We start from the raw sequence: 26799 nt of genomic DNA, 5'->3' as shown, positions 1-26799 counted from the left end.
GTGTTTTTTTTTTTTCATTCAAATTTGGATGGGTAGTTAACAACACATACTTGTGTGGTGTGATGAATATAAAACTATTTTTCATTTCTACTTTACCGCATCTTTAAGTAGGCCAGGTGTCGTGCATTTGTGGTGAACCCAGGAGAGAAAAAAAGCTGAATCGGCAGTCTTGAGTCAGGTGACCACGTGGAAAAACCTCAAGGCTGGTTATAATGGACCATATTTCTGCTGGCTCAGTACGTGGTGAGGGTTCCAAGACTAAATCCCCTATGAATCTGAAAGTTCGAGAGTACGATTGTGTTGTCTGTCACAGGGGCCCCTATTGTTTTATTAATGTTAATAAACATAAGCAGAAATAATCAGAAACAGATGTTTGTGGGGTTGATGAAGCTATGCGTAACAAAGGTACGACTATACAAGCATAATTGTATTGGGATTTATGAGGAGTGAGAGCCCTTGTCCAGTGAGGTCGGGTCTCAGAGTGCACTGCAGGCAGTAGAAATAGGGACTATTTCTTCAGCAGAAAGTAGTAAATATGTACTAAAATACTAAAAAACCAGAGCATTCTTTTTTATTTTATAAAATGTGTGAACTTTCTGTATCTCTTGGTAATGTGGATGAAGCAAAATTTTACTTAATGTAAAGTGGAATTCAACCTCATGAAGCTTTGTGAAGTCCCAAAGGACAATAATACAACAAGTGAACCTGAGAGTGACTGCTTTGTTCACGATGATTTCACGATACAAACTGTTAATCTGAGAAGCTCATTGTTTGCTTTGCAGAGAAGCATTTGAGTTTGCTTCCTCACATCACAATGAAGTGTACAAAGTACACAAATCATTGTTATCGCAGGGAAATAAAAAATCAAATACACCTTCCCCTAGTGGTCCAAAGGTACAGTGTCACAAAACTAGTCAACCAGTGACCCATGAGGTCACAGTGACCTTGATCTCTGACCTTTCATCACCAAAATCTTTTTAGTTCATCATCGAGCCCAAGTGAATGTTTCATATTGTGTTCACAAGAATGGGACAGATGTGAGGTTATTGTGACCTTTACCGTTGGCCTTTGACCCCCACATTAAACCTAGAAACTCTTTGTGGCCAAAATCCATGTGTATGTTAGAAGAAGTATGTTTGTGTGTTGATTTATCCTTAAAATTAAGAATGCTGTCTTACTATGATAATTTTATATTTTAGTATGTCAGCAACAAAACTAATAATCAGCTAAGCTACAGAAGTTGCAATAAAGTGGAATTGCTTTTACACTCTTCAAAAACATTTGTTCAGTGTGCACATTTTTGACTGGGACAATAGTAATACTTCTAGAACAAAGGTTAAACTATACTAAATAAGCATTTAGTTTCTAATGAATTAATGTGTAAATGAGTAAATCATTAGCATTGATTCATAAATGACAGACATTAAAGAGTTTTCTTTCACAATCATCAGACACAAGCCATATCTTCCTCTCTCTTTGTCTTTGTACCATCGATCTTGGTCAGGACGTCCCATGGTGGTGTCCACTGGAATGCAGTCCATGGGGACGATACGTCGGGTCTACGAGACAGTAAAGAGACACAATCCGAACTTCACTTTGCTGCAGTGCACTAGCGCCTATCCTTTGGACCCTAAAGAAGTCAACCTCAACGTGATAAAGGTAAGATCAGTGAATAGAAGAAGTGCATCCTTCCAGATTCCTAAGTGGCCTTCTGAACGGGGACCATTGAGTCTAGGCTCTTCCAATAGACTGTCCATAAAAATGATGTAGGCTCCAGCCTAAAAAGTTAAGCCAGTGCGGAAGTGCATTTAAGTCCTTTGATGGTGGTTGGTTCAGGGGCTGGTTTCAAAAGAAACTCCGGCTCCAATAGATATCCATTCAAAAAGCATAAACTTCTCTCATCAAAGTCAATCATTTTTCCATGATTCATTATGTTGTCATTCGTTAAATTCCGATTCAGAATTCTGGTGGTCAAACTGAAAATACTTATTTAATTAAATATATATTAAGATCAACTATAACCAGGTGTGGGCATGTTTTTACATTACATTCACGTTTCTATATTTGAAATTCTGTTTTGTTTATATTTAAACTCATGCATGTGATTACAGTAGGTTTTTGCAAGATATGCTGAAAGTAGTTCATTCATATGGACTGAGGGAATTCCCCCAAAATAGGCAGATACAAATCATGTTGAATAATATTTTTTCAAACTAGCAAAATTGCTGATGTTGCTCAACACCCAAATACCAAATTGCTCAAAATCTCTTAGCAGTTTACAGGGAGAAGAAAAAAAAGACCCACGTTCTTATGTGTAATATTTCCTTCTATCCCACATCTTTGAAGTTTCTTCTCTAATATGAATTGAGGGGATCTGATAATTTTTTTTTAATTTTTTTTAATTAATTGTTGGCATGTTGTATTATGTTGTTAGATGTTTTGCAATGTTACTTTTTGGACACCTGGTTGCAGTAATTGGATGCACAAGGGTATATGGGTTATTGTATTTACAGAGCACAAGAAACAGGAGACCAATACCAAGCTGGTTATTTCTAAATAAATAAATAAAATTTCAGAGCCAAAACACCAAAGTGAATTTTATTTTTTCAACGTTTTTTTTTTTTTAATGGGCGAGTGTCATGTGATGGTGGTGTTTACAAGGACCCAAATGCAAGCTCACAGACTTAGGTATCAGTTCTAAAATACAGTCTTTATTGTAATAAACAAAAACAAACAAACCAAAAGGTGGCACCTATCGTGTCCACTTGCTTCCAGTCGGGAGGGCAACTCGACCGACTGGTGACTTTGACAGGGAGCTCAGCAGGAGGAACAGGAGCCGGAGGAACGGGAACAGGATGGACGGACTGACGGAGAACAGACGGAGGACGGACGGGTGACTAACAAAAATGAACTGACAACCAGAGGAGTGCAGGGGCAGGGTACATATAGTCCAGGGAGGTGATCAGGGGTGAGTGGCTGCATCTGCTGGGACTGGTGAGGGGTGTGGCCACAGACAAGCAGACAGGTGACTGAGGGGACACAGGAGGAGAGGTGACTGGGGTCAAAACAGAGGAAAAAACCGGACTCCTGACAGCGAGTCCAAAAACTTAATTTAAAATTCCAAATAACCGACGTGGTTCAGACGTCAACAAAAATAATCTTGAAGCTTTTCTGGCTACACTTAAATGGCTTTGTGTTGCAGCAACTAAAATGACTGTGAGGCGTGGTTACAGGCATAGCAATGTAGATTAATTATCATCTGACATAAAAGGATACAATCCCAATTGCGTAATAACGCACAGCCTTGTCACTATTTGGCTGCGTTTATGTCTATGCGTTGTTAAGCAGTTACCTTTTGCACTTTATCGCTCCGTAGCACGCAGCGACGTGTTGCGGTGTTCTTGACTGTGATGGTGTCCCTCTAAACACATCGGCATCGCTTTCTGTTTATCTGCCACAGCTTTATGTAAGTGAATTGAATGATTGTGGACGAGAGATCCAAGTGGTTTATCACATCTGAACACTTGAGATGTTCGACCACACTCTCCAGACACCAGTCACGGAAATGACCTAAACCTGTTTGCTTTCTTATGAAGGACATTAGGTGGCAGTTGTGCGATTCTGTGCTAGGTTATGTTTACAATAATACAACATATATATATGCCATATCATATTACTTATATATAGGTCGTATTATCAACTACTAATCCTAAGGTGTAGACAAAAGGCTGTGTATGTAAATGAGAGTTTACCAGAGAGAACTGGTTATTCTGCTGCTGTTAAATAAATATCTTGAAGCCTGACATATTCTCCTATTGCCTCATTAAAGAACACGCAGGACTGGGGGCTGACACATATTGGCTTTGTACTAGCATAAGCCCAAGTCCAACAATTTGGTGACCCTGACGTGATGAGGACGGAGAAGTGAAGGCGGTAAAAAGACAACCAACAGCGGACATCTGGTCAATGGTGACAACAGTGCCGGCACATCTAAGAAGGTAAGCAGACACCTGTTTTAACGAAGTTCTGCAATTGGATATTGTCAAATTATATTGTTGTCATGGTAAAGACCTCAATGTCCTAGTAAGCGGCAGAGTAATCAAGTGTGAGACGGGGGTTAGAGGCCCAGCGTCGGAAAAAAAGTAGGGGTTAAAGGCCCATGGTAGGGTTTGGAAACCAGAGAGGTTAGAGTCCTCCAAAAAATCCAAGGGTTGGAGTCCCGTCTACGTTAGAGTCGTAGCAAAGACCCAGGGTTACAGACCTGCCTCCGTTAGAGTCGGAGCGAAAGATCGTTGTATAAGGCGGAAACTTAAAGAGGCCCGGCGATACAACGTGTGTGAGGTCATTAATTTTTCTTATGAAGAACTGACCACTGCAGTCTGATGTTGAAGTGAAATTGAAGATTGTTGAAAGCATTTAAATATGGGGAAATGTGGGTGGCTTCCAAGAACTAAGCAAGTTTTATAGAGATATCCAGTCTCGGCAAGTTCTTGTTCTGTGGGAACAAAGGGTGGTGTTGGTGAAGAAGTGAGCGTGAATTAAAAGATTTGTGGTTTCTGGGGCGACCCCTGGAGTGAGACCGGACTGAAGTTATTCAGCCTAGAAGCTTGTCTCACTAGATCCACAAATTGACCTAAAGGAGTCATTCACACTCAATCTCCACGTGTGTGTTGAATTATCACTGTGTGGTAGTGTTGAATAAACAGTAAAAACAAATTAAAAAAGGAGATGGAAGGTGAATTTGATCAAGAGTGTTTGGAGTATGGGGGCTGTGGCCCAGAAGTGAATGTAGGAGAACAGTGGGTTCTCATTAGGCTGCAGTTGAGTAGTGGATGTGACAAGGGAGTCAGAAAGTGAGAAATGAGAAAATATGATAAGTTAACTGAAGGAAACAGAAGGATTCCCCGCGGACCAGGACATGATGGTGGTGTGGCCATGGCTGAGTAGAGCAGAAAATAAGACCAGACAAGACATAAAGAAATGTGAAGAAGGTGGTCCTAAGAGGTGGACAGAAAAAAGGAAGTGGAAAAAGGAAAAGGAAGAGATGCAGGATAGGAGAAGAAGTTTGCATAATATGGCATTAGGAGGCAGAGCCACACAGCAAGTGTGGGAGAGTAAACAGAAAGAGCAGGTGAAGAAAAGACCAGATGAACAAAATTACTGAGAGAGAAGGATAACATAAACACAGGCAGAATCTCAGTCAGAAATAATTAAAAAAAAAAAATTGAAGTAAACGAAAAATAAAATCAGAACAGAGTAAAACTAACGCTGAAAGATCACGCTAAAACAAACAAAAACTTAGAACAACGGAGACAGACAAATGACTAGAATAATCCAGAATGTAATAATATATAAATAAAAGAACGGGAACAATTAATAATAGTGATGGTTAAAAATGAAATAATAAAAAAAGATAGAGAAACAATATGGTTAAGGAAGCCAATTAAAAAAAAAGAGAAACAAACAAATATGGGTTAAAGATTGAAGAAAATACATGAATAAACAAGAATAACCTAAGATAAGTGATAGCATAGAGATAACAGAGGAAAAAGGAACAGGAGGAGGAGCTGAGACAGGCACAGGCTCAGCTTTTGAAACTCCCAATTAGATGACGCCAGACGCAAAAGCTACTGATAAGTAAAAAGGACACAGAACAATGGGGAGATTAAGGGAGAAAATTAGGTTAGAGACAGCAAAATCTGCATCACAGCCCCGTGAGAGCCCTAAGGTGGGAAAATCAAACAAACCCACAGTAAAAACGAGAGATATTATAAGATGCAAAGATCACGGACAGATTGAGAGGGTTTGGGTGGTAGCCAGAGAGGGAAGCAGGAGGACTCTACCAGTGCAGAGGAAGATGAAACTCTGCGACAGCACACAGTCAAGCCACCCTGACAGCAAAGGAGGCAATACAGCAGACCAGCACCATGTCTGCACCGCAAGAAGTGGACAGAGAGAGTGAGGACAGAGACAAACACTCCTCCTCGGAGCAACCACCAGCAACAGGCATCAAAATAAAAACCAAAAAAAGAAAAGACACACTGAAATCATGACAAGAGGCAGTATAACACCGAGATGGATCCGGTGGCACAAGTACGGGAGGCACGGACAATCCGTGTGTCAGAAACAGTTGGCTGACCTCGACAGACTCCACCAACTCGAACTCCTTTCATACCTGTCACGTGATCACTGCTAAGAGACACTAACAACAGAATGCTACAGGTGATCAAAGGGGCGGTGATGTGGAAAAATGCGTTAAACAATCAAATAGGAAGTCTGATTAACAAGCAATTCAACTTCTGAAACAGTACCTGTCTCAGAAGAATAGGTGATTGATTGGATAAGATAAAGTCAAATAAACCAACTTAAAATAATATGAGATTAGTTAGAGATGAGTAAATAGAAAAGATAGACCGAAGTTAATAGATCAAAGAAAATAAGACAATACTAAGATTTAAGAAGTGAAAGTAAAAGTTTAAAGGGGCCCAAAGACAGTGTAGTATAGGAGAGCGGTAGTCACACCAGAAGTAGAAGGGCGGATTAGAATAAGTAGATAAATAATAATAGAACATTGACGAATGGTAAAGTAAAAGTAAGAAATTGCAGTAAGGTCATAAATCATTCCTGTATGATTACTTGGATTTTAATGGTAATCCTGCAAAAAGCAGGATGGGTGCAAGGTTCATGGTCAATGGCCTTGTTTGCTGTTTTGCATCATCAGAGTGGAGCCCAATTGAAACAGCTCCAGACTTTTGTTCAACGTGGCACTGCTGTCCATGTCCTTTTTAAAACAGGATGTCATGGGCGTATCAACACTGATGGTAGTTCACACACTCCACCATTATTTTGTACAGGAAGTTTGTAGAGCTTGTTCCAATAGTGCCATTCCCTCATGGCAAATACCAAGATGACGTTATGCGTCTTTCGAAGGGTTTGGGTGATGGTACATAATGTTTACCATTGATATTATTTCCTTGGACCCTGTGATGGGCAGCGACCTACCCTGAAATATTTCTATCTCATGCTTCTTCAACCATTAACATTGTCTGCCCTGCTGTTTGTAGATACGTCATTAGTGAAAGACTTTAGATTTAGCATTCGCCCAAAGTCTTCTGGCTCCATCTCCTGTGTGACCCTGTTCAGGATGAAGCGGGTATAGATAAAGAATGGATGGATTATTTTCTTGAAGACATAATTAGTTAAGGTTAGGGCTGCAACTAATGGTTATAATTATTTTTTTTTTAATATGCTTGCTGATTTTTTTTCTTGTCTTAATTGTTGTCTGAAAATTCTGAAAAATGTCCCATCACAATTTTTCAAATCCAACGGTGATGTCTTGAAATGACGCGTTAGAAAGAGAATGATAACCCGCCTTCTGTCAAAAAGTGATGGATGGTGACCTTTGACCTGACCTGTCAAGTAATTTATGACCCCTAATGCGATCAACACATTTTCCAAACATTGAAATGCCCATTGTTCAGCTTAACAGCTGCTGGTGTTGATGCAAAAGTGTACAAAATCTACTGATCGCTATTTTGTGAACCATGGCGTGTACTTTATGGAGAGACTAGTGAATGAGTCAGAAATCTGTAGAAGGCAGCGGGTCAGAGTTTGTCATACAAGTTGAAGTCAGTCAGTTACATTTGTGTGGATTTACCTTCCTTCGGCAAGCAAATCCCCTGTTGTAGCAGTTCCACGGGTTACCAGCTCGATACACACCTGCTAACCAACAAACCCATTTTTGACATTTTATGCCACAGACACATACTGTAACTGTTGTTATGTCACTGTTGGGTTGGAGCATCTTAAGCACCAGGGAGAGCAGTTATCCTTCCAGCACTCAGCCATAAGGGGAAACAGCAGCGTTATTGTTTTACCCCAATAAACTACTGTGAAACTGGGGGCTGCTGCGAGACCAGGCATCCCCACAATGCAAAGCGAAGACGATAAACTAATATTCCTAAACTAAATGTAATCTTCAAGCCTTTCGTGCAGATCCCTGTGAGAGAAGAACGCCCCTCAGCTTGGTTCTGGTCTCCTGTTTCTTGTGCTCTGTATATACAATAGCCATATACCCTTGCGCATCCAATTACTGCAACCAGGTGTCCAAAAAGTAGCATTGCAAAACATCTAACAACATAATACAACATACCAACAATACCAGAAATAGCTCTTACAGTAGTAACTGAAATACAATACTCAGACTCTGCTGTTGTAGTTAGAGAAGAACATTTGTTTCTCAATAGTCTAAAAATAAGCCAGTCAGTACTGGAACTCGTCAGCCATGCCTTAGCCTAAGTTCATGAAGGACATTAGAAATGTCAGAAAAAAAACCAAGGCTTGTTTCACTCTACAGGCTCTATTTCTATGGCACGGCACAGATCCAGGTGCATTGGTATTTTATGTGAACCCAGCTGCGCTGAGCTTGGCAGAACAAGGCATCAGGAGGCGTCCCATTAAAGATGCGACCGTGCGATGCCATTTGGGTAAAATTAGGTTAAATCGAGCCTGCACTTTGGCAGCTAAAACCAGGTCTAAGAGAGGTAAGGGCCATTTTCGTGGCATATGAACAGACCTAACCAAAATCCCACGGATAGTTTTAGTGGATGTCCTTTGAGAGTTGCATGTTATTCTAGTTTGGAAGTTTCTCTTGTAGAGAGCTAAAATTACCTTTTGAATCCACAGGTTGGTGTTGAAGTCACCTTACATCACACTTTGCAGAACGCTTGCCCAAACTAGCTTCTGTGAACACAATCTTAACTCTTAAGATCATCTCGCTGAGATTCCTATTGTTTCCCGTTTCCCCGTGTTTCTTTGTCTGACTCTTGATTATTTGTCTAACGTGGGCCAAGTCTGAGTCGCAGCTCCGCCACACCTGCTCCTTATCACAAGTGACAAAACTGCAGTCAGTGTGCTCATCAGGTTCTTCAACAACTCCGTGCCAAATGAAATAACACTGTGTGGTAGGTTTAGTCTCGTGTAACTTCTTTAACTTATGTTTAGTGTTGCAACCTGTTCAGTCATCAGCTCCTGTCTGCCTTGCCCCATATGCGTCTTTTGTTAGGGGGAGTTCTTCAACAACTCGGTGCCAAATTAAGTAACGTTACGTGGTAAATTACTGTCATAAAATGGGCGGGGATTAAGGGTCATAAATCACTTGACAGGTCAGGTCAAAGGTTAGGTTAGGTTAGGTTAGGTTAGGTTAGGTTAGGTTAGGTTAGGTTAGGCTAGGTTAGGTTAGGTTAGGTTAGGTTAGGCTAGGTTAGGTTAGGTTCGGTTAGGTTAGGTTAGGTTAGGTTAGGTAGTTACTTTATTAATCCCCGAGGGGACATTTTGTCGGGACAGCAGCATACAGAAGCAATAAGATAATAATAGAATAATAGAAAAGCAATAAAATAGCAGTAAAAAATATAAAATATAAAATGCACAGTATATACAGTATATACAGTACAGTATATGTCTATATATATATTATATACAAACAACCAAGAAACAAAGTCAACAGTGTTATTGTTGTGTGATGGATTTTGCCAGAGGTGAGTTATTGTACAGTCTTATTGCGGTCGGCAGGAATGATCTCCTGTATCTGTCCTTGTGACAGCGGAGCTGGAGGAATCTTTTGGAGAAAGTGCTCCGCTGTCCCTGCAGCAGGTGGTCACCATCCATCACCTTTTGACAGATTGTGGGTTATCATTCTCTCGCGTGTTGTCTGACCAATATTACAAAACACTATAGCTTTATTTACATTCACTCTGATGTAAGTGAAAGAAAAGCATACATTCCTTACAACTGAGGAGTGGAACAAACTAATACTCAACTTTCTTCCTTGGATAATGACTTAACAATTCATTGTAAAAATTGTTGCAAGTGGTTTTCTGTTGATAAACTATTCAATTAATAGAAATAATTTATTTAGTTCAGTTTTGTAAAAGCTTTAGACACAAAAAGTAACATAGATATTTGATGACTAGTTTTTATTTATCCAGATTTTATTTATCTTATTAACCTCTTCTTATAGCTGAAGATTTTACTCTTATTCTTTGACTGTGGCACAATATTTGGGTTAGTTGTCTTCTTGCAGAATGGTGCAGATCAGCAGTCTGCATTGCATGACAAAAAAATGTTTGCACTGTCCTGCATTGTCAGAGTTTCCCCGACCATTGTCTTGGGATGGTGGGCTGCCCGCCCTGAAAGAAACAAAATACAAACGCTCTTGTAGGACTGCAGTTACATGCAGAAACTTTGCGGCCTATTTTTGTTGTAATTTCAATTACTGTGACTGTCTTGATTTTCAGATTGGCTTTCTATTTAGTTGATATCTAAATTGACAGTCTTAATTTAACAACTGTAAAATTGATATAATTTATCTTTTGATCTTATTTGTTTAATTTACCAACGTGGAATAAAATAATTTGTGGGAGTTCCCTTGAACTCTTGTCAGATTGAGGATAGCAAAATCCTGAAGGTCCCTGAATTTCTTAAATAAACAGAGAACTCTACTGAGTGAATGAATATTGATGTAAAGCAGACGTGGCAGGCTGCGAGAGGATCAATCTTTTTTATGGCTTTGTTTTAATGTGAGCTCCCACCACAAATATGTCTTTACAAGGCAGACGATTTATGGTCATTGTTGTGAACGATAAGGTAAAGGCAAGCAAGCATTGCAGTCATTTAGTAAAGTAAAGACAATTGTTGAACTGTGACCCTGACCTGAATAGAGACTGATTGTAGCTGTCATGACAACCTAAACTTAAAGTCACAGCCACAGCCATAAAAAATATATGGTCTAGAATCACTTATTAACATTGGTATAAACCACATCTTCTAAAACGGTTTTAACAAGCCGAGGGCCTCAATAAAAGATCCCTTCAATTCACACTCCAATGTACGTGTATGTGTAAATAGTTGACACAATATTATTTGCGCTCCGAGTGTGGATTTCGTTAGTTTGTCTTGACTAGTTAATAATGAAACTCCGTCGGACTGACATGTTTATATTCGTATCATGTCTACTTATAGGCCGACTGAGACGTGTGGTAAAATGGCAAGATTGAAGTCTCAATGTCTCCTGTGCGTTAATGTAGCCCCGCTGCCTTATCAATAATAAACTAGCCGCAGCTATGACTCCCCACTCATCTGTGACACTGTGCGCTCACCAGAACTCTGTTTGTGTGTTAGTTTTGTTAAAAGAGAGAACTTTTTAGAACTCTTTGTGGGAGTTTGGTCTGCAACTAACAAATGTTTTCCTTATTATCATTTTCAGAACTAATCAATAATAACTTGTTTTTATACGGTGAAATATATTGACCGAAAACTACACAGACTCCTGTCATCCATAAATTAACCATAAATCAAATGAATCCATGAGCCGAGAGCCTCCCTGATTCTCTGAAACCTCCCGCCACTGCATTTAAACGTCCTTTCAAAAAACCCGAGCCTTTGATTATACGCCTGAGCTCACGACTATGTGCTAACCTATAATGCTTGTGTTTCCATCCTCTCCTCCCTTTTACCGCTGTTTCTCTTCTCTCCTGCCTTCTTGCTGCTCTTGTCGTTTTGGCGGATGTTTGTCCAGAGTGCTGGATGAAGACTTCTACAAGCAGCCCTTCTCTGAGCTCATTGGTTATGTGTATGTTGCTCCAACTAACATCCTCCTTCTACTTTTTTTTTTTTTTTTGCTTTTGTTTTCTCCATTCCTATCAATTATTGACAGCATCTTCATCTCATTAGTTAGGGCATTGATTACATCTCTGTGCTGACATGTTTTATTTCCATCTTCAGTGAACCACATTTATCAGCCAGGATTTATAATTTATTACTTTACCCATCGAGCTTTTTTTTTTTTTGTGTTCAAATACAATGTGTGATACTCATTTTAGCTTCATATGTTTGCATGTCATCTGTGAGTGGATGGCTGTCAGGACACTTCAGTAAAAAGAACAACTGCATGCAAGCACACACCCGCTGCAGCTCATCAGCCACATCATCAAAATCATATTAATTCTGTCATAACTGTGTCCATGTTACGTTCTCATTCATGACTCACTTCCCTGCTATCTTCCCTTGAAGTCATTTCAGCAAATACATTTCATAAGTTTCCAACAATTAACACTTGCTTACATTAATGTTCTAAAATTTACCAGGAAGTGTTTTGTTTTACTGAACACGCTTGTAAATGTTGTTTTCTCTTGAATTAATCTACATGTTATTCAGGAGTAGGATGCTTATAGATTTGTTTGAAGCATTTGTGTGTTTATAATTGGACGTGTTGTTCATGTGAGTGTCACCTAAACTTTCTTTTTTTTAATCTTGAGAGAAGTGGATATCGTAAGATAGGATTTTACAGCACAATGTGCTGAGCTTGCATTAATCACCGAGTTGATACCTTTTGAGTTTGTTTTGTAGTTGTTGTTGTTGTTTTTATTGGCTGCAGAAAACTCAATACTAACTTTAATCAATCACTTCTTGAGAAAGAGTTTTCCGGCTTTGTTTCTGTGGTTTTGGTTAAGTTGTTCTGGAAATCATTTCCAGGTAGCATTAAACCGTTTGGAATTTGGTTTTCTTGAACATGCAGATGTCTTGACATCTCGTATGTTAGTTGTGAGTTTAGGCGGCAGGGAAGTGAGAAAGTTTCCATTTGGGAACGTCCCACTTTCGAGTTGGAAGCATTAAAAAAAAAAAAAAAAACGGGCCCAAACACAAACTCACAATACAGAAACAAACTACCTCATCAACATCCATACAGACTATCACAGGGACCAAATGGAGCTCAGCAGGTCAATATTATCTGCACACAATATTTCTTCATCTTTCAATGAACTGTGTTTTAACACGGCCAGCAAACTAGGTTGGCTATGCTAACAAAGTCTGGCGATTTAACCAGAGGTTTGGATCCAATACATTTCTTCCTTTCACCGCAAACGCTGCCAAGTGACGTAAAACCTTCTTGTCTGAGCTCTCAGAAACATCCCACTTTCCTAGTGGGATCTCCAGTTCGACCAGCGTTCGTGCGTATTTTCCCGCTCTGACGTCGAAACGTTCCCACTTCCCAGTTCCTCATCGACGCACCGTGAGCTCCAACACAATGTATCTGCTTTTATCACGGTTGGTGCTGCGAGTGAACGTGCAGCTAGATTTGATTTCTGGCACCACTTGTCATGTCATGAATACACAACTGCTTCAAACTCAACTGTGTTCACGCTCTATTAGAATATGAGCTGCTCTGTAGCGAGTGCTGTCCTATAGGATAACATGCTAAAGTGCCCATAGCTATCTAGTAGCCTGAGCTGTGCAGCCTTTGGTTTTGATATCAAATTATTTGGGGATATCCATCAGCCTGCATTGTGGTGTACATGTTTTGTTTCTTCTTGTGTATCAGCTTTGGATTTCGATCTCAAAAAGAGAAACCTCACATCAACTTGTATATTAATAAGCTTGTATTCATGTGGAGTATTTTGAATCTATCATGTATGATGAGAGTAGTTTAACATGTTGTTGGGTTCAGAACCGTAACATAGCGCTGATAGGATAAGAATCAAACCCACAGTCAGACAGAAACAAGGCTTGGACCCAAATCTGAGTTTTACTTGCAGCAAGGGAAGTCGGTGCAGGGTCTTAGAGTTGTAAGCTCTTCACCTGGTATCAGCCAACTCCGAATCAGACTTCCCTCTTTGCACCTTTTATTGTACATATGGGGTTACATAACAACACTTGATTACAGTCATATATAAGCATGTTCACGTGTTGTGCAACGTGAGTGTGTAGGCATTAAATGTTCTTTGCACACTATATGGGTATGTTTGCTTTTAATTTATGTGCGTGCCAAACTAGATAAGCCAGTTCCTCCTCCTCCGAGGGGATGTGTTTTGCAGGAGAGGAATTCTTGATTTGTGCATGCAGTAGTGACCTTTCAACTACATTTTAATGCATAGACTAGATGGAACTTTACGCACATAGCAGTAACTTAATTTACACACTGACAATGAGTTACTATTTTTCCTAACACATGTTGCCTGGTAACATCTTTTTTTTTTGTTTTGTTTTCTTGGCATCGCCTTTTTTAATTGATCGATGAGCTGTTCTGAAAACTGGCTTCGCATTTCAATTGTGTTTGTAACTTAATACTAATGTTCACATGCTCATGTTTCCATGGCAGCAGGGGGGGGTGGGATTGAGGGAAGAGGTTTTTCATTGTGTTAATTCAACAATCAAAATGTGTGCACCTCAAGGCAGCTGTCATGGTTGTCTCATATCACCTGATACCACAGAAACAAATGTAAGCCTGAGCGCTGTTGGTGCGGAATAGATCTTAATCAAACATCATCCTCCTCCTTCATGCAGACGGGCACTCTGAGGGCCTCACTTCTAAGCTTGTATTCATGTAGAGTATTTTGAATCTATCATGTATGATGAGAGTAGTTTAACATGTTGCCTGGTAACTTCTTTTGTTTTGTTTTTTTGGCATCGCCTTTTTTAATTGATCGATGAGCTGTTCTGAAAACTGGCTTCGCATTTCAATTGTGTTTGTAACTTAATACTAATGTTCACATGCTCATGTTTCTATGGCAGCAGGGGTGGGGATTGAGGGAAGAAGTTTTTCATCGTGTTAATTCAACAATCAAAATGTAAATAAGTATTCACAGCCTTTGCCATTCACTCAAAATTGAGCTCAGGTGCATCCTGTTTCCACTGATCATCCTTGAGATGTTTCTACAACTTGATTGGAGTCCACCTGTGGTAAATTCAGTTGATTGGACATGATTTGGAAAGACACACACCATCTATATAAGGTCCCACAGTTGACAGTGCATGTCAAAGCACAAACCAAGCCATGAAGTCCAAAGAATTGTCTGTAGACCTCCGAGACAGGATTGTATCGAGGCACAGATCTGGGGAAGGGAACAGAAAAATGTCTGCAGCATTGCAGGTCCAAATGAGCACAGTGGCCTCCATCATCCTTAAGCGGAAGAAGTTTGGAACCACCAGGACTCTTCCTAGAGTCGGCCGCCCGGCCAAACTGAGTGATCGGGGGAGAAGGGCCTTAGTCAGGGAGGTGACCAAGAACCCGATGGTTACTCTGACAGAGCTCCAACGTTGCTCTGTGAAGAGAGGAGAACCTTCCAGAAGGACAACCATCTCTGCAGCACTCCACCAAGCAGGCCTGTATGGTAGAGTAGCCAGACGGAAGCCACTCCTCAATAAAAGGCTCATGACAGCCCACCTGGAGTTTACCAAAAGGCACCTGAAGGACTGTCAGACCATGAGAAACTAAATTCTCTGGTCTGATGAAACAAAGATTGAACTCTTTGGCCTGAATGCCAAGCGTCATGTTTGGAGGAAACCAGGCACCGCTCATCGCCTGGCCAACACCATCTCTACGGTGAAGCATGGTGGTGGCAGCATCATGCTGTGGGGATGTTTTTCAGCAGCAGGAACTGGGAGACTAGTCAGGATGGAGGGAAAGATGAATGCAGCACTGTACAGAGACATCCTTGATGAAAACGTTCTCCAGAGCGCTCTGAACCTCAAACTGGGGCGAAGGTTCATCTTCCAACAGGACAACGACCCGAAGCACACAGCCAAGATAACAAAGGAGTGGCTTCGGGACAACTCTGTGAATGTCTTTGAGAGGCCCAGGCAGAGCCCAGACTTGAACCCCATTGAGCATCTCTGGAGAGATCTGAAAATGGCTGTGCACCGATGCTCCCCATCCAACCTGATGGAGCTTGAGAGGTCCTGCAAAGAAGAATGGGAGAAACTGCCCAAGAATAGGTGTGCCAAGCTTATAGCATCATACTCAAAAAGACTTGAGGCTGTAATTTCTGCCAAAGGTGCTTCAACAAAGTATTGAGCAAAGGCTGTGAATACTTATGTACGTGTTATATTTTCATTCTTTATTTTGAATAGATTTGCAAAAATTTTCAACAAACTATTTTCACTTTGTCATTATGGGGTATTGCGTGTGGAATTTTGAGGAAAAAAATGAATTTAATCCATTTTGGAATAAGGCTGTAACATAACAAAATGTGTAAAAAGTGAAGCGCTGTGAATACTTTCCGGATGCACTGTATCTGGAAAGGGAGGGGTGGCCCAACATTTTGGCTACCTGGTGTCATGCTGATTGATGACTGAATCCTTTCTGAGCTGCTGACATTCCTAAAATAAATGCAGAAGTCTCATCATTTGTGTTGCCTTTTAGATGCTTGTTGGTGTAATCATAACAGCTTTATGTTCATCATTACTGTCAAGATAAGTGGAACCCTGCGGACGTTTGACATTCTGTTTGAAAAGACGACACGTCTCTTACAGCAGAATCGGTTGAACGATTCCAGGCACATTTCTTTGTTTAAATCTTTCCAGCAAAATTATTTGAAATGCCTGCGGTTCTCTATTTCAGCATCTGGGGAAACAAAGAGTGATTATAGTCCTGTCTGTTTCTGCTCATCCTTCAGCTCTGCAAATACTGATTTGAAAATATGTAAATAATGTAGGTAAACAAACCTTTATTATCTGCACCTCCATCTGGTTAGCATGCCGGTGTTGATAGTGGCGGCAGATGATCAGCTTACCTCAAGTTAATGATTCATATTCCTCTTGCTGACGTGTTTTGAGCTAGATCTCAAGATATGAAAGGATAATTCAGTGCCCATGTGGGTGTCGGTGACATGTGACTATTCGAATACATGTTGAGGACACGACCTGTCTGATGATTTTATATATCTGCATAGAAATTATACTCTGTACATTTCTTACTATCTTTTCTGATTTTATTTGGATCATGAAAAATTATATTTTGTCAGCGCAGAAATATAAATCCCAGTTTTTCCCGATAAATTTCCATCAAGTTTCGGTTTGGAAGTGATTAGATGTATGACCCAATCAAACCTACAGTCTATTTTGTTTGTAAAAAAAATATTCCAGATGTTTCATGCATTGATTAATACACATTTTCCAGAACCTGACATATTTGTTTTCTTAGGAAATATCAGAATCTCCAGCAAACTATAAAATAAAGATCATTGACTATTAAAAAGGGTTAAAGGGGTTAAACAAGAAACAGGAGCAGCTTCTTGACATGATGCTCATCTGATCATTAGAAATGTCTTATTACCCAATGTAAACCCTTCGACATTAAAATGCTCCAACGTTTATTGGGCAACATGACTCATTTATTTTTTTCGTATGCTACTAAGTATTTTCACTCCAACCTCTCTTGTCTTGTCAGGGCAACAGAGGACGTGTCATATGTGGACATGAGAGTGGATGTTGATCTAGGCTAGCCACCCTGACAACACTTAAGCTCCGTGACTGAGCCACAAACTCTTCAATCAACAATCTAAATAAACAAAGCCCATGCACATGAAATCAAATGTAAAAGGATTTTAGTTCTTAAAAATGGACAAAAATACTCAACATATTACTTTTCTTTTAATGAGCAGCAATTAAAAAGTTGGATGTTCATTAAAAACAAATACTGGCAACGACAAACATTTAACCATGAAAATAGTTTTGAAAGATTACGAAAAAACGTTTGTTTTTTTTGTTTTTTTTATCCAGCTTCTAATATCTCAATTAAAACATGGTGTTAGTGTTCAAATTAGAATCAGATTAAAGTCAAGATTTGGGGTAAAAGGCCAAGAAATCCATCGTCCATGAGTGTCCTCACAAAGATAGAAAGATATGTGCTCGTGTGTGTACCTGGAATTTGCATTACGTGTAAATTTAGAGGCTGTGAGGGCGGGACTCCAGGACTAGATAAAAAGGGAAATGCATCGTATGACAATTCCTCTTCACTTGGTTACCTGAAGGAAGCTCACCTAATTTGACATCTCTCATCTGCCAAGTCACTTCACCTCCAACATCACCAGCATGCCTCTGCAATTTGAACTGTGTCCCGGTAGAATGATCGGGGATTCCCATCCGTGCTTCATCATTGCTGAAATTGGACAGAACCACCAGGGGGACATTGAGATTGCCAAGAAAATGATCAAGATGGCAAAGGTAAGTTAAAAAGGTGAAACTGTATCTATGAGGAAGGCAATAAAAAAAAAAGAAGATGCTTTAAACTGTGAAAATAACTCTTCTCTTCTCTTCTCTTCTCTTCTCTTCTCTTCTCTTCTCTTCTCTTCTCTTCTCTTCTCTTCTCTTCTCTTCTCTTCTCTTCTCTTCTCTTCTCTTCCCTTCCCTTCCCTTCCCTTCCCTTCTCTTCTCTTCTCTTCTCTTCCCTTCTCTTCGTCTGTCATCTCAGGACTGCGGTGCCGATTGTGCCAAATTCCAGAAAAGTGAGTTAGAGTGCAAATTCAGCAAGCGAGCCTTGGAACGGCCCTACAATTCAAAGCACTCGTGGGGGGCAACTTACGGCGATCACAAGCGTCACTTGGAGTTCAGTCATGATCAGTACAAGATACTGAAAAAGTATGCAGCAGAGGTTGGCATCTTCCTCACTGCCTCGGGCATGGATGAGGTAAAGGAAACACAAATGTTGCTGTGCAGCCCAAGCAAGAGCCTCATTTAACTACACTTTAAAGTAGAAGAATATGAAACACTTCACTGGCTGTTCTTGATATTACTATATTCCTTATAATAAAAAAAAAAAAAAAACACAAGTGGCAAGAACAAACAAAAATTATTCTTACTGAACCTGCAGATGTTTCAGTTAATTTGAGGTAATAGTTGAATTACCACAACACATGTAACAGTACCATACATGTCACAGATATTGTTTTATGTGGAACGCTGAAATACTTTACAAAGGACATACGGTACTAAATACTTTTGAGTTCCACAGATGGCTGTGGACTTCCTTCATGAGCTGGACGTGCCTTTCTTCAAAGTTGCCTCCTGCGATGCCAACAACTTCCCATATTTGGAGAAAACAGCCAAAAAAGGTATGAGGCTATGAAGCATGTAAAATAAAAAAAAATAAAAATAAAAAAAAAACTCTTCCTGAACTGACTTCACAGGTTATGGAAGAGAAAAACATTTGAGGGTTTTCTTTGTCCTGGAGAATACTGGATTTGTCATCCTTTTGAAGTCTATAGTGAAAAGTAAATCCATCCAATGTGTCCTTTTGTCTGCTCCTGTTTGAAAAGTAGATTTTATATCCGTACAGTGTATTGTATTCCTTACCACCATTGACTGGAAAACGAATGGGTGTGGTCACAAGTGCAACAGATTCAAATGTTCAAGACTTATCTCTTCATCTCTGATTGGGACGACATTTGACAGTTAAAAAGTGGGCAGGACTGAATGGCTGCCAAATAAAAGTAATGACCATGCCTCCGATTCAGGTTCTGAGTTTTGATTGTTGAAAAGCTGTACTAAGAGATTTATAGTCTTGTAAAGCAGAAACAGATGTTTGTGGGGTTGATGAAGCTATGCGTAACAAAGGTACGACTATACAAGCATAATTGTATTGGGATTTATGAGGAGTGAGAGCCCTTGTCCAGTGAGGTCGGGTCTCAGAGTGCACTGCAGGCAGTAGAAATAGGGACTATTTCTTCAGCAGAAAGTAGTTCTAGTAACTAAATATGTACTAAAATACTAAAAAACCAGAGCATTCTTTTTTATTTTATAAAATGTGTGAACTTTCTGTATCTCTTGGTAATGTGGATGAAGCAACATTTTACTTAATGTAAAGTGGAATTCAACCTCATGAAGCTTTGTGAAGTCCCAAAGGACAATAATACAATAAGTGAACCTGAATGTGACTGTTTTGTTCACGATGATTTCACAATACAAACTGTTAATCTGAGAAGCTCATTGTTTGCTTTGCAGAGAAGCATTTGAGTTTGCTTCCTCACATCACAATGACACGTCACAAAAAAATGTCGAAAGTAAACAAATCATTGTTATCGCAGGAAAATAAAAACCCCACTTTAAACCTAGAAATTCTTTGTAAGAGCCAAATCCATGTGCATGTTAGAAGAAGTGTGTTTGTGTGTTGATTTATCCTTAAAAATAAGAATGCTGTCTTCCTATGATAATTTTATATTTTAGTATGTCAGCAACAAAACTAATAATCAGCTAAGCTACAGAAGTTGCAATAAAGTGGAATTGCTTTCACACTCTTCAAAAACATTTGTTCAGTGTGCACATTTTTGACTGGGACAATAGTAATACTTCTAGAACAAAGGTTAAACTATACTAAATAAGCATTTAGTTTCTAATGAATTAATGTGTAAATGAGTGAATCATTAGCATTGATTCATAAATGACAAACATTAAAGAGTTTTCTTTCACAATCATCAGACACAAGCCATATCTTCCTCTCTCTTTGTCTTTGTACCATCGATCTTGGTCAGGACGTCCCATGGTGGTGTCCACTGGAATGCAGTCCATGGAGACGATACGTCGGGTCTACGAGACAGTAAAGAGACACAATCCGAACTTCACTTTGCTGCAGTGCACTAGCGCCTATCCTTTGGACCCTAAAGAAGTCAACCTCAACGTGATAAAGGTAAGATCAGTGAATAGAAGAAGTGCATCCTTCCAGATTCCTAAGTGGCCTTCTGAACGGGGACCATTGAGTCTGGGCTCTTCCAATAGACTGTCCATAAAAATGATGTAGGCTCCAGCCTAAAAAGTTAAGCCAGTGCAGAAGTGCATTTAAGTCCTTTGATGGTGGTTGGTTCAGGGGCTGGTTTCAAAAGAAACTCCGGCTCCAATAGATATCCATTCAAAAAGCATAAACTTCTCTCATAAAAGTCAATCATTTTTCCATGATTCATTATTTTGTCATTCGTTAAATTCCGATTTAGAATTCTGGTGGTCAAACTGAAAATACTTATTTAATTAAATATATATTAAGATCAACTATAACCAGGTGTGGGCATGTTTTTACATTACATTCACGTTCTTATATTTGAAATTCTATTTTGTTTATATTCAAACTCAAGACTTTAAACAAGCTTGACTATTACCTGCCTTTAAACCCAGTGGCTGTCATGTGACAGTAATAATACTGTGTGCTCACTGTACATGGATTTCAGCCAACAGAATGGTTTAGAAAGTGAAACATCTTGTGGTTGTGCCTTTATATGTATGTGGATTTTGGAATGAAAATTGATCACAAGACATGGCTGCTTTTATTTTTTGTCACGGTATCTCAGACAACCCTCCAAGTTAACTTCCCCACAGTTACTCACTTGCAATTAGGTGAATTAGCTCAGTTTATAAATCAAAGCTTCACTGCAATAATATTTTAATAGATCAAATAGATAATGACCAACATAAATTGTGACCATTAGATTTATACTTTTTCTCTCGTTTCCTTAAGAAATACCAGAAGGAATTCCCAGATGTTCCCATCGGATACTCTGGACACGAGCAGGGGATCCACATCACTGTGGCTGCCGTGGCGATGGGAGCGAAGGTTGTGGAACGTCATGTGACCCTGGATAAGACCTGGAGGGGAAATGACCACGAGGCATCCCTGGAGCCCAGCGAGCTGGCAGAGCTGGTCCGGACAATCCGACTGGTGGAGACGGCGATGGGATCATCTCTCAAGCAGATGTTGCCGTGTGAGAAGAACTGCCACGACAAGGTTGGTTTGATTCATTAAGCATTACAAGTCAGGCAACTGTTTTTCTTCATCATCTTAATCACCTTTATGCGGTGCTATATAGTAGTTAGAAGTAAAGCCACCCACTTTAAAGGGGCCACTGAAAACAGTGGTATAATTTATTCTGTGACTCTGAATAAAATTAGCCCAGAGTTTGAGCTCAGACTTAGGGACAGCTAATTTTTGAATGGCAAGCCTGATTCACAAGCTGGTAATACGCAATTTGAAAGACATGTCAAACCATATTCCTTATTCTTTCCATCTCTGCCGTATTTCATTAATCTTTCTGTGATTTTCTTTCTTTCTCCTTTTTTCATTTTTTGCTCCAGTTGGGCAAGTCAGTGGTGGCCAAGGGGGCCATCCCTAAAGGCACGGTGCTCTCCCTGGATATGTTTGCAGTAAAGGTTGGTGAGCCAAAGGGCATTGCTCCGGAGAAAATGGAGCAGCTGGTAGGCAAGAAGCTCAAAGTCGATGTGGAGGACGACGACAGCATCTTGGACAACATGATAGCATAAAGGATCCTCCACAAAGGATGGGAGAGAGACACGGGCGGATCGATAGAGGAGATGACAGGGAGAGAGAAGGAATGAGAACATGAGAGTGAGAGAGAGAGGCAGGGAGATAGAAAATGGGCAGTGTTGCAGTGTGTGAACATAAAGACATTCAGTAAATGATGTGGGAGGCAAGAAAACAGATGAACGGATGAATAAGTCTGAGTAAATAGAAAGACGAGGAGAACAAAAGGTAGATTACCCTGAGGGTGAACAGGTTTGATGGGTTCTGAACTTACTCCACATGATAATGAGTGCTGAACCAAACATGACCTATCCTTAAATGTCATTGTCCTGTAATTATAGGGTGTGGTGTTGACAGTTTACATTTTTAAAATTTTTTAAATTTTTAAAAAAAATGTTATTGTACTCTATTAATCCCCGAGGGGAAATTCTTTCACTACAGCAGCATCCCGAGGGGGAGCTGCTGCAACAGGCTGCCACGACCGCGGCGCCAACTGACCTGAGGTGCGTGTTTTTGGGTTTTAAGTTCAACGAACATTAATTTTTATCTCGGACATATTTTCCCACCCTCTGCATTCCTACGATGACATATTCTAAAATAAGATGTCAGAAAGAGTTGCATAGCTGCTGTGTCATTTGCACGGCTTTAACAAGATGAACGTTTGTATGTTAGAATGCAGATGCATTCATGTAACAGCTGGTGAAGTTGGCTGAGTTTGCATCCATGTACTGTATTTCCGGGGGATGTTGTTGTTGAATGGTTTTGGGATTGCAGCTATAACGTCTGTTATTTTGACTGCTGTCCTATGTGGTCCTCTCACAGTGATCACTGATTCTGAAATCATAATCTTATAAATAAAAGATATCTTAAAAAGCCCTGTTTTCTAGCTTTTATTAATAGATCTCAACAAGCAATCTCTCACCTGTTTCTTTCTATTTCCAGTTCGTCTGCATTCTGTCATCACACTTTCACATTTCATGTGTATTTTATTTCTAGAAACTCGTCAGACAGTGCTTAGTTTGTTTTAAGATTATACTTATCCAAAATTTGAGTAGGCAAACTATTAGAAAACAAATGTCCAAGCATCTTGATTTGTTTCAATTCAAGTGAGTTCCATTTTTTGTGTGTTTATACATCCTGTTCTTAAAGTCCAGAAGATTTCTTTCTTTCCATTTTCTCTTTCAAACAGATGCAGAATTATATACTTTTATTTTTTCAAAGGAAATCCGGCTGCTTCGTTGCACTACAAAACCGGAAGTCCCTGAATATCCTGATTGTGCAGCACATAAACCATTCCGGTCAGCTTCTCCAGTCAGATCTGACCACTCGATCTTCCCTCCGTTTCTCTGCTTATTAATTGCTTTAAATATTTGCGTCTTTTTTTGTTTTTTCTAACTCTTGCCTTCAAAATGCCTTTAAAATTCGAGCTGTGTCCCGGTCGAATGATCGGAGGAAACCATCCGTGCTTCATCATAGCCGAAATTGGACAGAACCACCAGGGAGACATTGAGATTGCCAAGAAAATGATCAAGATGGCAAAGATAAAAAAAAAAATTTAAAAAAAGAAAGAAAAAAATCACACGTAACTGTATTGGTTTATTTTGAATGATTTTGTCTTAAACAGCCGACACATTAACACAGGACATGTTGTCATCTCAATTCCATTTATAAACTGACCATTTTAATGTCTTGCTCACCACACTATCTTCTGAACCATTCATGAGTAAATCATTAACGACAGTCTGTTGTATGACCTGAAATGCTTGAATTAATGATATACCATCTGATGTGGTTTTACGACTGTAGCTCTGAAGGAACTTTATAAAAAGGTGTTTAGCCATGTTGACAGATTTATGAATGCATTGGCCATCCGAGGCAAATTATCTCATCTTATTACCGTTAAAAACACGCAAAAACCACACGACTACACACGTATATTATACTTTATTATAACAATATATTGTATCAAATTTAACTGTAAGAAAGAAATGTACCGGAAGTAGTTGAAACTAAAGTGTGTTGCAGTCTTCAGCTCCACAGGAGACAGCCTTCAATTGAGATACAACAATTACTCAATCAAGTAACATTTATCAGAAATTGTTTTGATAATGACTAAATCGTTTCAAGTCATTTTTACTTAATGAAAATCTGCTAATATTTTCTAATTCCAGCATTTAAATGAGAATATTGTCTGCTTCCTTCAGTCCTCCATGATGATAAGTTGAATATCTTTTGGTTGTGGACTGTTGGTCGAGACAAAACAAGACGTTTTAGGTTGCAGTTAGAGCTTTTGGAAACGCTGGCTGACATTTTTCACCATTTTCTGACATTTTAAAGACCGAACAGCTGATCAATTAATCGACAAACTAATCAAGGTCATTATTATCGTATGTGGTAACCAGTTGGTTCTGTCACTAATTCGTTAAATCAGTCAGGACAACGACCATGAGGCAGGGTTTCTTAAACCAGAGGCTTTTACTGGTCTGTCAGTTAGTTTCTTCCTGGGTTTTGTGCAGCAGTGGGTATGAAATCAATATTTGCACATGCACATAATAAACAGAAAAAACAAGCAATATCTTTTCAGAAAACTCCTCCCTTTATTCTTTATTTTTGAAGGATCTCGTTTCTTAATAAATTCTTGCAACGCGCTTTGTAACTTTGCACCAGTTTCAGGGAAATAAAGACACACTTCTGAGTGATTGGGATTTATTGAAGAATTACATTGAAATTTTTTTTTAAATTTGAACCCATCATTCAGCATTTATTTAGATTTGGCAACATTCCTTTTAATTGTGATTTGCATGTTCTCTTGTAGAGAAAAAAAATTATGAATTAAAAACAAACATGTAACAGCGTCTCCTGTTGTCAGTAGTAACAAAATAAAAATCGTTTCCTGTTTTATGAAGTTGGCTATAGAGAGTTGTCTTGTAGGACATTAACGTAAACTATGACAAGCCTAGAATAAAGCATGACCATTCTTTAAATATTTTTTTTCTTATATTCTCCCACAGGACTGTGGTGCAGATTGTGCCAAGTTCCAGAAGAGTGAATTGGAGAATAAATTCAACAAGCGAGCTTTGGAGCGGCCGTACACCTCCAAACACTCCTGGGGGAAAATGTACGGCGAGCACAAGCGCCACCTGGAGTTCAGCCACGAGCAGTACAGGGAACTGCAGAAATATGCCAAGGAGGTGGGGATCTTCTTCACTGCCTCTGGGATGGATGAGGTAAGACTGACACTTTTTCGTTCAAGGTTTGTTTTTTTGGGGGGGTGGGGTTTAATCGGCTGAGAAGTTGAACTAGAACTTTTTCTGTCTTTTAGATGGCGGTGGAGTTTCTCAATGAGCTCAATGTGCCTTTCTTCAAAGTGGGCTCTGGAGACACCAACAACTTCCCCTACCTGGAGAAAACTGCCAAGAAAGGTGAGAGCCAGCGTAACTGGACAAACGTTTGACACTGAAATGCAAAAAGTATACATGGAAGTTGTTGTTCTTCTTTCTGTGGTTTCTCACTCATTGTAGGTTTCTATTATAAAAAGAAGAGTGCTTTCATCGCAATAATTCAACATACACATGGAAATGTCAAAGATTTGAATAAGAGTTCACCACAGCCTAAAAGATTTCAGCATCATCAACAACATCAGTTTGACTGCTGTTCTGGTTTAACCTTTCTGGTCTGCCTTGTTATTACGGACGACAGGGACTCTCAGAGAGCACAGAAGGAATTTTCTGTCCGTGTTTGACATAATTTTGCCTTCTCGTGCGTGTCAGGACGTCCCATGGTGGTGTCCAGCGGGATGCAGTCCATGGAGACGATGCGTCACGTCTACAAGACGGTGAAGGAGCACAACCAAAACTTCACCATCCTGCAGTGTACCAGCGCCTACCCTCTGGAAGCTGAGGACGTCAACCTCCGAGTGATCATGGTGAATGGAATGGAATAGAGTATTACTATGATATAAAAACACTGCTGCACAGTAGATTCATGGAGTCTCAGAGCAAGTAGAGTCGTCAGTTCGTTTCACGGCATTAACCCAGACAGTCTGTGGTCAAACAATGCACGCGGCTACATGAGATACTTACAGAGCAACGTTTTTATAGTTCAAAGAACCGTTGGAGGAAGTACTTCTTTTTTGTATGTGCAGGAACTGAGAACCATCGTAGTTCTTAGTTCTCCGTTTCACGTACATATTTAGGTCCTGGTAAAAAGCCACTGAATGAGCATATCTCTTAAAATGTTGAACTGTTCCTTTTACTTTTAACACTTATGTCACCCACTTATCGACTGCAGGAATACCAGAAGGAATTCCCAGATATTCCCATCGGATATTCCGGCCACGAGTCTGGAATCAACATCTCTGTGGCAGCCGTGGCTCTGGGGGCGAAAGTCATCGAGCGCCACATAACCTTGGACAAGACGTGGAAAGGAAGCGACCATGCGGCCTCGCTGGAGCCGTCTGAACTGACCGAGCTGGTCCGCTCCATCCGACTGGTGGAGAAGGCCAAGTATTGAGAATGGAAGAGAGGTTTGCAATCAGTAAAGAAAAAGGCACTTCATTTGAGAGGATATTGAATGGATTCCTCTGGGGATAATTTGGGAGGAGGTCAAGATGACAAGGAGGAGTGTTAATTTTGGGATAATTTTGCACGGTGCTGCTGAGACTTCTGACATTTAAATCATGGATGATCAGTATTTTGTTCTGTAATTGGAGAGTGCATTGG

At 39.8% G+C, this 26799-nt stretch overlaps 2 protein-coding genes across 2 annotated transcripts; both read left to right on the top strand.

Annotated features, from left to right (window-relative positions):
• The first annotated feature begins 1512 nt into the window (after positions 1 to 1512).
• Positions 1513 to 26590, top strand: LOC138208666 (sialic acid synthase-like). Its single transcript, XM_069166734.1, has 7 exons — positions 1513 to 1659; positions 2813 to 2939; positions 3916 to 3998; positions 25090 to 25305; positions 25401 to 25500; positions 25849 to 26003; positions 26369 to 26590. Exons 1-7 carry the CDS (start codon positions 1513 to 1515, stop codon positions 26588 to 26590), a joined length of 1050 nt encoding a protein of 349 aa, XP_069022835.1.
• On the top strand, positions 17807 to 22945 carry LOC138209396 (sialic acid synthase-like). The gene is made up of 6 exons (XM_069167949.1): positions 17807 to 18000; positions 18248 to 18463; positions 18788 to 18887; positions 20304 to 20458; positions 21278 to 21544; positions 21892 to 22945. Exons 1-6 carry the CDS (start codon positions 17869 to 17871, stop codon positions 22075 to 22077), a joined length of 1056 nt encoding a protein of 351 aa, XP_069024050.1. The 5' UTR covers positions 17807 to 17868; the 3' UTR covers positions 22078 to 22945.
• Positions 26591 to 26799: the final 209 nt, after the last annotated feature.

Source organism: Embiotoca jacksoni, unplaced genomic scaffold (genome assembly GCF_022577435.1).
Source record: "Embiotoca jacksoni isolate LCO1_2020_lvr unplaced genomic scaffold, fEmbJac1.0.p SCAF_4, whole genome shotgun sequence".
NCBI lineage: Eukaryota > Metazoa > Chordata > Actinopteri > Embiotocidae > Embiotoca > Embiotoca jacksoni.
The sequence above is the reverse complement of the archived record's forward strand: the minus strand, read 5'-3'. Positions and strand labels throughout refer to the sequence as shown.